Raw genomic sequence first — 11,723 nt, 5'->3', positions numbered from 1 at the left:
GGCATGAAATTTGAATGCAGTCACAGGAAATGCTACTTTTATCCATGTAGGTTACTCTAGGACACAGACAGAATAACAACATGGGAGAGGAGGCAAAAGACAAGTCCTGTCTGTCCAATCCCTCCACCCTTTATTAAAGGAAAACAGGTGGGTTTTTTTTTTAGTTTTCCTGCCTTTGTCACTCACACTATCACTCTATTTGGGAATAATTCGAGACTAGCAGCATCATATTTATTCTTCTCACATGGTGATATTAGCCTTTATAGGCATTAAAAAAAAAAAAAAAAATCAAAATTTTTGAGCTATCCAGCTCATTTAAATCAGTCTATTTCCATTATTCATAAGATAGCTCAGCAGAGACCTAGTTTTATCATCTCAGTTCTCTAAAGAGACTTCTCTGTAGTCAGTTGCCAAGGTCTGTATCAACTGTAATAGAAGCCATCAGTAAGAAGTCAGGAAACAGGGCACACCATCAAAACCTTTTGTTTCACCTTCAAGATCCATCTCTCCAGCTCAGGCTCTCCATAACGGACTCAAAAAATCTCCACAGGAAAAGAAGAGGAGGAAGGGGAAGCATCACATCAATTCAGTGCTTTAGTTTTAGTCCTCAATCATGTATTTGAAGAGAAGAAGATCTGAGGAACTGCCTTGAAACTTCAAGTCAGTACTTGGACTTGATACAGCTCTAACTATATTCCTTTACACTTTTACAAAACCAAATCCAGCCAAAAATCCAGCTGATGCAAGAGAATCTCGTGCTTATGTCCACATCACATGAGATGACACTGACAGGCTTCACAATCCTGCAGAGTTTAGGAGCTGGACAGCAATAACTGGTGTGCTATAACAGCACTGGTGCATGTATGTGCCCATGCTAAGCTTTTTTGCTGTGTATTGATTGAATACAAAAAGTCTCAAAGTGCAATTCTATGAAATTTATTACTTAAATAGTGGATGTGCTAGTTATAAAAAGGTGACCGGTGTTAAATACTTAATTCCATTTTCATAGCATCCTCAGTCTTTACAGTGTCACTTCTTACCCCTTAAGAGTGCAGAGCAACTTACAAAATATACAATAATAATTGAATTTTGGATTATGCAAAACAAACCTTTGATACATTTTTCCCCCCTCCTGCCCCAATATTTGCAATTATCTTCTCTTACAGAGGGACTTTTTTGTTCCATGACCTAAAAGTAAAAAAAAAGACTGAAATGTGCATTCTGCCTCCAAACAATATGTCAATTTGCTTCTAAAGAAAGATAGACATAAGTGATTGCCTTTTCCTACTGCAGGCATTGATGGTTGATATTACAATTATGTATTCGACTTCCCAGCAAGTATAAACTCTGCATGAGTAGCGTTGGGCTTCAGAATATCCCAGTATAACAGATAAGAGCTCCATGTGAAACCCATAGCACATTCTCAGTGTGTTCTTGTAACTACTATGTTGAATGTATCCAAGAAACATCAACTATTTCTGGGACAAATAAGAAGTATTTTGGGATTATGCAAGTTTCCTGGTTGCTTCTACTAAGAACTGATCATCAATTAAAGAAACAATCTGGCTTCAGGACTGACACCAAATTTTCACTAATAAGACAATTCAGTCTAAGTTTGTTTCCAACCTTGCAAATACAGGGAAGTGCAATCCTCTTTTCAATATGAGAGACTACTTTTTACTTGTGTTTCCAGATGGAATATTCAAGTTCACTTTACTATGCTAGCTTGTTCTTTTCCAGAAAGAAATCTGATCTTTTAGGTAGCTTCCTATATGTACAGACCCCTTTTCAATTTATAACCTTTTCAGACTCTCACACAAATACACAAAAGCATAATTATTACTGAACCTACTTAATGTGATTTTCCCCCCATTATTTTTCCCCATCTTCCTCCAAAGTAGCAAGAAGTTCCGGCTCCATAAAGTTAAAGTTCTTAAGAATTATCTATATGCATTTGTGTTGTATCAAAATACAATATTTTGGTTGAGACAGATCTGTAGCTTAAAGAAAAGGATATACTGCAAAGTGACATAGGACCCAGCCCTTTAAAAGCATAGAGCAGTCTGAAGAGCAACTAGACTAAAACAGTAGGTTTTGTTGCAGATTTCCTCCCCCATCCTTACCTTAAGCAAAGAGAAGGAACCTAACCTGGTCAAAGCTACACTGGTATTCATAGCAAGGTGACTAAGTGCAAAGTTTAGCTTGCCTTTTTGCCCCACCCCTTATCTTGTCCACATACATAGCATTTCCTATTATTTCACAAGCTGTCCAACATCCTTGCAGTTCAAACAGAGAAAAATTAATCCCTGAGACAGTAATGAAAAAATACTGGTAACAGTTATTTTTGTAGCTTGTCACTGTATACTAACCTTGGTGTATACTGTATTTAGGCATCTCCCACACTTCTTCTTCTTCCACCTCATGTCTTGTGTCCCTGCGTTTTGAAGGTGGCTTGCCTATTCTTTTCTTCTTTGGTTTAACCAAAGGTGGGCATCCTAAATAGCAAGATACAACTGGTGTTATTTCTTCAACGCGGTCTCAAGACAAATTTATAACCTTGTCTTTCAACAACTGACCTGTGATGTTCCTCTTTCTCCCTCCCTTCTATGTGCCTTTTAGCTGATAAAATTGACTCTACACATGTCAAGCAAGTCTTGTATGTCTACAATATTGAATCATTGTCTAACCATAATTCTGGATGCATTGTATGTTGGGTCATAATTTGGATAGGTGTTAGTATGGCAAAAAAGAACCCGATGAGAGTTGGATAATTCTGCTCTAGCTCATTGTCTAAGTGTTCAAGACTAGTTGATAGCTGTCCAAGTGATCCAACTCACCCACTGTCGTTAGAAAACTTAATTCTTCAGACCTGTCAAGTTATCCACCACAGCTACACTCTTCAAGAAGTCAAATTTAGCATATGATATTACTGCTAAAGCAATATATCTATATCTCTAGCCAACCCCCCTTACTTGCAGGAGCTTAAATTTAAGATTAATTTGAAAAAACAAATCCTAATATAGGCAACATTTTAAAGAGGATGTGATTTTACTATCACTTCTGAGGTATCCATGGGCATGAACAGCATTGAGGAAACACTGATTCCTGCTTCTTAACACTGTGATAGCTTCTTCGAACTACACAGGCTGGAAAAGGAGGAGGAGAAAGCAAGGAATAACACATAGACCAAACATCCTCAGTATGGTGGACCATCTGTGACTTCAAAGAGATAGAAGCAACATGCTGAAAGTTAAAAGTAACAAAGTTATTTTAGAACTATTATCATACTTTTATGAATCCTTGTAGAGGAGCTAAGAACAGTGCTGCTAAAGTGTTTTCAACTTTTATAGAGCAGTCTAAAATAAAAAGAACCCCTACAACACTGAAGTCTGTGGATAGAAAGCCTCCAATGGAAGATGCAAATAATCCCAAACCCCAATATGCTCAAGCAAGAAAGCAATGCAGAGAGAGAACTCTGAGGAATACACTCTAAAGAATAGTCTACTAGGCTGTTGATACAGAAAATCTGATACATATTATCAGTGAACTGAAGAGAAGCGAGTCAGTCTGTTCTGAAAATAGCTTCACACTCCGTTATTTGATAGACTGATCCTGAGATACTTGAAGGCATGTGACCCAGGAGAGTAGCACTACAACAAATTCTATAGCTGTTCCAGGCCTTTTTAGCCACCAGCATGCTTGTAGCAAGTGTGGGTAGAGCCCTTCCCAAATCTTCGTTCACAAAGCCTAGCCATGATGATGATGACACTAAGAAACACCCTTAAAAAGCATCCAAACCAGATCTGAACTCCAAGTAAATATTAATTGTAAAGAAAAAACATTCTGCTTCAGGAGTTAATAAACAGGTATTGAAACTATCTAACCTTTTACTTCATCTTTTCCTTGACAAGATCACAATGATTTGCACTCAGTCATCCTTTAGCAGCATTAGGGCAACTGTTGGCCTATGCTACTTTCCCTGATCATTTGCCTATGTAGCTACCACATCACTCCCTATATGTTTTACTCAAAAATAAGATCAAAAGATTAGGAGCTACCACTGCATATGCACTCTAGAGAAGCATTATCTGGGTAAAGATTTAATATTAGAGTTTATGGCAGTAACAGCTTTACATAAATAAAGGCTTCACATGGCCACGTCAAAGCATTTGATGCTTTGATTTCCCATAACACCTTCAAAAACCCCAAAGTACCTATAATGCATTGTTATTCTCCTATTAGGGTTTGACAAGGCTGTAAATATGCCCAAGATGTACCGACTGAGAGGCATTTCATCAATATCAGAGCAACAAGAATTAGTTTTATTATTTTCAAACCTCATCCAAATATCATATGCTTGCTATTTTGTACCATATCCTTTTGAATGTTCCTTAAGAACAAAAATACATTGAGGAAGTTGTACCTTGGTCTTTGCTCTTGGCTGGAGGTGAGACACTACCATGTATTTGGCTACTGAATTTGGGTTTAGCACCACTTCTAATCCAATACTCTTCAGGCAGCGTCCCCACAGTCTCCCTTAGCAGCCTTCCTAATTAAAAAAAGAAAAAAGTTGATTTAAGGTCAGTATTTAGTTTTGCTTATATACTGTTTGATCCACAAGCCAGAATGCAAACCTTGCTACTGGATCTAATTGTAGGAGTCTATTGAAATAGAAACAGTTTTCTGAAGGCCACACTTGACAAAAATAAGCCACTTTAGGTCTACAGATTTTGTAGAAAGAAAAAGTTTAAGAACAGTAAGCCTGTTATTAAAAGTAAATATAATGGTTGTCTTTCACAATATAAGACTATACTAAACAGCAGCCACCTACTAAGGTGCCCACATAACTGCTTATTCTCCGTTTAGATTAATTTCTAACATCTACCTTTGAGTAAATAAGATATCCTTTTCCAGGTCAAATTTAATAGTTTCAGACTGCTTTTTCTGAAAATACAGCAAAACTTTTGTTTCTAAAAAAAAGCAACAGATGCTATAAAAAAAAAAAAGATTTGACTCCCCTTCTGCAGAGAAGTTATACAGGGTATATCCACTGGATTATAATGAACTTAATCCTGTTTAATGCACCTAGCATGAGCCTGTGATAGGAAAGTCAGACTGTTTGTATAAACTTAAATGCAGAGTTTCCAAGATATTAAGTACCAGTAAACATGTAGTTCAAATGACCTTAAGCTTTTCAAATTAATAAATTGCCACTAATGCCAGAAAGTGAAGTATATCAAATCTGACTCAAAGGAGAGTTTCTGCACTATTCTCTGGTGGTTGTGAAGATGTAGAATCCTTATGCAATAGGTTAAAAAATGCAGCGAACTCCTGCTTGAAAGAAGTATTTTGCAGGACATCTGGCTCTAAGCCAAACTTAAAGCTACAACATCCTCTAATCTTCCCACTGGTTCAAGCTACAATTTGCAACTGCAATTAGGTGTTTTGTGTATGCTATTAATCAGCACTTCATCCTCAGCAATTAGCTTACCTCCCAAGAATTTCCGTAGCATTCGCTGGTGCTCAAGTCCTTCTCTTCTTGACATAGGCCTCTTTCTTCCGTAATACCCATAGTCACTATATACAACTTCATCTTGTTCTTTCTCCTTTGGCTTGTAAACTACACCAATATTTTCAACAAGCCCACTCCTAGTTTTCATTTTCTCTTGAGCGGGCCAGCTAATTAATTGTGCTGGTACAGCATTTTTAGGTGGTTTCCAAAGAACCCTCCGGCCAACTTGGTAGAAACTTCCTTTATTTGGTGTCAAGATTCCATATGGAAGGGTTTCTTGAAAGAAATACTCCGTTTCATCCATGTCATCATCCTCATCCTCCTCATCCTCTCCATCTTCATCCTCCTCTTCAACCTGCACATAATATTCTTCGGAGTCCTCAACTTCTGATAAACTTTTAGTTGCTTTTTTGTTGAGAGAATTGATTTCTTTCCTACTAGAAGATCTTGAAACAGCTCCCAGCTTTCTACCTTTACTGAAAGCCTCTTTAATCTTAGTGGCTGAAGAATTGTCATCTTGATCATTCAAGCTGTTCATCTGCTCCTTTTCTACCACTTCATCTTCATTAAGGGACCCACCACTTTTAATATTCTCTTTCTCCAAGCCGTTTGTACTTTTCTGAGAAGTATACATGCTTTTCTGAAGCACATAGTCAGGGACAAAATAAGACACTGGGGCATTATCACTTGACACATCCTCTAGAGAAGAAGGCTCATCATCAGAAGAAGGACTGATTACACTTTGACACTTCCTTTGTGGCAAACAAATGTCGTAGTTTGTAGCATGCTTCTCAATTGATTTGTCACACCGAATACTTTTACCTGTCTGGCTTTCACTGATTGCTCTGTGGCTTAAATTCAGCTTTTTCTGCTGAAAACTCAAGTCACTCATTACCTCCATATTAGATGGAAGTAGTCCTGCTTGTTGAATAGAGCCTGTAGATTTTTTAGTGCCAGATTTCTTAGCTATTACCACATCCTGTCTTACCACTGGTCTATCTATGCCAACAGATCTTGCCAGCTCTGTGATTTGTACTGCCATGGTTTCACCTGGGGGGGATTTTGCCTGTTGACTTATATTTGCCAGCTGTTCTGCATCCAGCTGCACTTCGTTATTTTGGACATCTTTTTCTTGCACAGTTTCAGCACCCTGTTTTGTGGGGACAACAGCTTGTCTCTCATCTAAGGAAGCTCCTGGCACCATTTGCCTCCCTTCGTGAGGGCCATATATCATGCCTTCACATGAGCTAACAGAAAATAAGTCACATGGCACTATGTTCTCTGGGACTGATTTACCACTTGCCACATCATACAAAGGGATAGTTTCTTTAAAGGACTTCCACAGCTGAATAGCTGGAGAGCCATTTCCATATTCTATCCTCACTTCTTCCTTCTCAAAGGCATAGCTTCCAGTAGGAAGATTTCTATACTGCGTAGAGCTGGCAGGGTCCTTGTTATGAAACTCTCTGTCTACCACAATGGAAGATCCAGATGAATCTTGTTTCTCTGAAGTACTTTCAGTCTCTGTACCTATACCAGAAGAAACACAGGCCATATTTCCTGCATCACAACCTTTCGTTTCTGTACGGATATCTTGATGCTTTTTTTGCTTGCTTTCAGGCTGTCTAGGATCAGTCTGTGTTTCTTTTGTCTCCACTTTTTTCCCAGGGGCATTATAGTGTCTAAATCTTGTTGCATGATAAAACATAGGGGAAGGTAGGGCAGTATTAAAATAAGGCCTTCTGTTAATTCTTGCATGCATTGGATGCTGTGGAACAAAAAATCCAGGGTACTCATGGAGCGCAACAGAATAAAACGGCAAATATGGATTTCCACTTCGGAAGCCTAGACATTGGTGATAAAAAGACAAATATATCTTCTTTCTGAAATAAGTCATCCTGATAAATATTTACTTGCATACACAGGGACAGCTACAAGATCAGACACATCGTTAAATAAAGCACGCCACCTTTCAATGCTTGGAAACAAATCTGGTGCAAAAACTCAGAGAGAGTTCCTTGTTATGGAATAGCTTATCTGGACACCTACATTTTAACCAGAGCTTGATTTCATTCCTTGGAACATTCGCCACTTAGTTTTCTGTACCTGTTTTTTTTGTTATTTCATGGAATATTGCTATAGCATTATCTTTGAAAAAGACAGCTCCAGATAGAAGTTAACCTAAGTATAGCACTTACAAGATGTATTTAACAATACTTCTCTTATAATTATTTTTAAAATAACTTTTCTAAGCTTACATATATCCATACCTATTGTGTATGCACGTATGGAACTCATATATACACACACACACACATTAATTGCCAGGCACGTTCTAGAGCTCTATGTCTGCAGGATGACTATTACTTAATATTTTGCTTAGCTTCCATTCTCCAGGAACAGATGGTTTCTACCACAGAGGCTACATATTTAAGTAATACTTAATAAATCAGATTTTTGACAACTGAAGCATTAATTTTCACTTAAGCTCCCAAGAATCCCATGAACATAGATACATATTTGTTTCCTCTGCTCTAGCAGTAACTTACTACAGTAACTTACTAAGCAAAGCTACCACAGAGAACTCTCATTTACCTTACCTGGAGCAGGTACATAATATGGACTGTATCCCTGACTGAGGTACCATGGATTTGGATAAGGCTGTTGTGCTGATGGCTGAGCATAAAAAAAGGGTCTTGGGTGGCTTGTGGAATATGATCCACTTTCTGAAGTTGAGGCAGTATTCATTTTTCTTTAAACACTGAAAGAGATAAATGATCGTTATCAATCACTTAAAAAACTGCACAACCTAATGATTTTATGCTCTGCCAGAATTTAGCAGTCATTCCTCTCCCAGCCCAAAGAAACCAGATCATTCCAAAAGAAAGCTACTGTCTTCCAAACAGAAAGTAGAAGACTGACATTACTGTCAAAGTCAAATATTTCAGTTGTCCCTTGCTAAGCTAGCTTTTATATGCAGCTTTCAATATTAGTCCTTCAAGCCAACCTTATAACATGCTTTAAAGACACAGGACAGTCATAGAACTTTAGTAGTCTTAGATGTATGCATCCATAAGTAGCATCCCAGCCAATTAAAAGAAAAAGCTTCCAGTCTATCAGCCCTGAGCAAGAGGCCACCAAAAAAAAAAAAGGCAACAGAAGGCTTCACATTATCAGACATTTAATGTTTCAGAAAGGAAATGCTTCTCAATGCTAACACATATTGTTACACATCACAATAAGAACACTAATAATTCAGGATTTGTACTTTACAATTTATTTAAGAACAATGATAGCTAACATAGTAAACCAGATATTTCAGTGACACCACGCTTCCTATGCTTAAACCAAATGATAGGTAACAAAAACAACCCCACCAAAATCCTTATGTGTAAGTTTGCATTCAGAATCATAAAAAATTCACAAGATGGAACTTCCTCCCACACTTATTTCTTCAGTTAACTAACACACTAATCTCAGCCCATTCCTACCCATGCAAGTGATACAACCCTATCACACATAGGTTATAAAAAAGAACATAAGAAATCAAAGAACACAGAAGATCTGGTGACTGCACAGAATAATAATAAAAAAAAACCCAACACCAGTTCAAATCTGTGGAGAATTTAAGCACTTTAAAGTTATAGGAAAATTAATTCAAGACCTGTTACAAACTAGCACACCCTTCGGCCTACAGTTTCAGAACACTTTTAGGAACACTGGAGCCCTCTTCAGTTTCCATGTAGGGTGGCCCATCCAGCTCTTGAAAGCATCAAAAAGCCTACACACTCTCCTAGGCCAAAGCTCCCACAATTATTTTGACCTTTCAGAGAGAGAGTAATGTAGGGAAAGAAAGTAACCCACAAATTCAATCCCCCCCCCCAACAAAAAACTAAGCTACTCCTGCCCCCCTAGAGCCCCTCAAAACTAAGGTTGCTGCTGCTCACAGCCCAGGAAGAAAGTAACCACGTCCTCTGCTTACCCTCTTTATGGCAGGCAGCTGCTACTTGTCCACTCCCCCTCCCACCTGAGGCTTATTTAGCAGTGACGCAGGGGACTTTTTTCTGTCAATGTGTGGGAGGAGAGTCAAAACATGGGGGTAGGAATAACGGTAAAGGCCTTCAGCTGGTGTACAGAAAGCTGGCAGTCTCATCTTGCAGATGTTTAAGCTGCATCTCTAAGTGAATCTGGTATTTCCCTTTTGTAATGGTGGAACTTACATTAAAAAAAAGAAGAGAAGTGTTACCAATCTTCTGATTAAATCTACTGTTAGAGACACTTCTTGTAGGGAAAAAAATCAGACAATACAAGGCCAAGTTTATATTTGTTTCCAAGGTTTGCCAGTTTTTCAGTATGGAGTAAAGGGAGCAATGCTCTTCAATCCTAACATGGCTAAGTGGGCTGAGAAACGTAATGTGCTTTCCATATGAACAGGAGAAGCACTTATTGCAGTACAGTGTACTCCACCGTATGACAGGAATTTATGAAATATGAGGTTGCAATTTGACTCTGTGCTGGGTCTTTACAGGAGATGAGAATCTGAGTTGCTACTCTGGAATTGCACATCTCCAAATACAGTGCTCAGGTACTGAGGCAGGTGGCAGGAGAAGAAAGCACAGTGCATGAGCTATGCAGGCAGGTGAGTGGCTAAGGAAAAACAAAGAGGTTTGGATGCTTAGAGACTGTTTTCATTTCTGTGTTGGGAAATTCACAAAACCTCTGTTTTTTTTCTTACTATAATGTTCGGATTAAACATGTTCTTTGCACCAAGACACAAAATATAAAATGCCTGGGGAGGATGACTGATTCAATCCTTGCAGACCTCCCCAGCCAAAGCTTGTCCTTTCCAGCGATGGCAGCGCTTGTACTTAGTGCAACCAGCCACTTGTGGTGACAGGACAAGGAGTAATGGGTACAGACTGAAAGAGAGAAAATTTAGGCTAGATGTTAGGAAGACATTCTCTACTGTGAGGGTTGTAAGAAACTGGAACAGGCTGCCCAGGGAGGTTGCTGGATACCCCATCCCTGGAAATGTTCAAGGCCAGGTTGGATGGGGCTTTGAGAAACCCGGTCTAGTAAAAGGTGTCCCTGCCCATGGCAGGGGGATTGGAACTAGATGATCTTTAAGGTTCCTTTCAACCTTAACATTCAATTATTCTATGACTCATGTTGGATGTTTTAAATCCCCAGCTCCTGCATCCATCATACTTTCACATTTTTGAAGCGAAACTCCTAGCTTTTCTTTTGCTGAGTGGGCCCAAAGGCAAATAAAGAAAATAAATGACACTCACTAGCTTTTAAAAAGCTGCATTTATCAGGATTTTCCTTTCCCTCGGGCCTCCCATCAGCCTTCAGAGTCAGAATCAGAGTCACAGAATCAGAATATTCTGAGTGGAAAGGATCATTGAGTCCAACTCTTAAGTGAAGGTCCCATATGAGAATAAAACCCACTCCTGCCTCCCATGCCCCTGTCACTTCCTTTTCTCCTGAGGCAAGCTCCAGGCTCCACAAGCCTCAAGTGGCATTTGCTCAAGGGCCATCAAACCTGTGCTTGGCCAAAGGACATTCCAGGAGGGCCAAAGGACCAAGGGCAAGTCCCAGAGGGAAAAGGAGGCACTGGAATGTAAAGTGGACACGGCCAGGCTCAGCTTGCAGGTGGATCCCAAGGGGATGAAGCAATGCTGGGAGGCAGAGTGGGACATGGCTGGGCCGGGCCTTAACCCTGAAGCCTGAAGGCCTCCAGGCTGCAACAAGTCTGGGGCACAAGTCCTATTAGGAGAGGCTGAGGGAGCTGGGGTTGTTTAGCCTGGAAAAGAGGATGCTCAGGTGTGACCTTATCACTCTTTACAACTTCCTGAAAGGAGGTTGTAGCCAGGTGGGGGTTGGTCTCTTCTCCTGGACAACCAGTGACAGAACAAGAGGACATAGCCTCAAGCTGTATCAGGGGAGGTTCAGGTTGGATATGAGGAGGAATTCTTCAATTCAGAAAGGGTGATTAAACATTGGAATGAACTGGCCAGGGTGGTGGTTGCAGAGTCACCATCCCTGGAGGTGTTGAAAAAAACGACGGGACGAGGCACATAATGCCATAGTCGAGTCGACATGGTGGTGCTCGGTCATAGGTGGTTTTTCCAACCCAATTGAGCCTGTGACTTTGTGAGTCGCTCCTCCCAGCAGAGGGCGCCGGGGGGGCCCCGCTCCACGTCCCGCG

General features: G+C 39.8%; 1 protein-coding gene across 1 annotated transcript; it reads right to left on the bottom strand.

The window, feature by feature from the left end:
- Positions 1-830: 830 nt before the first annotated feature.
- Positions 831-11,715, bottom strand: LOC113963995. The gene is made up of 7 exons (XM_027675647.1): positions 11,649-11,715; positions 9,495-9,727; positions 8,113-8,273; positions 5,492-7,357; positions 4,424-4,549; positions 2,370-2,495; positions 831-1,188 (listed from the first exon to the last, which is right to left on the bottom strand). Exons 3-7 carry the CDS (start codon positions 8,258-8,260, stop codon positions 1,151-1,153), a joined length of 2,304 nt encoding a protein of 767 aa, XP_027531448.1. The 5' UTR covers positions 8,261-8,273; positions 9,495-9,727; positions 11,649-11,715; the 3' UTR covers positions 831-1,150.
- Positions 11,716-11,723: the final 8 nt, after the last annotated feature.

This window comes from Neopelma chrysocephalum, unplaced genomic scaffold, assembly GCF_003984885.1.
Source record: "Neopelma chrysocephalum unplaced genomic scaffold, ASM398488v2 Primary Assembly neopelma1_26, whole genome shotgun sequence".
NCBI classification, from domain to species: domain Eukaryota; kingdom Metazoa; phylum Chordata; class Aves; order Passeriformes; family Pipridae; genus Neopelma; species Neopelma chrysocephalum.
Note: the sequence above shows the minus strand (reverse complement) of the source record. Positions and strands in the feature narration are given on the sequence as shown.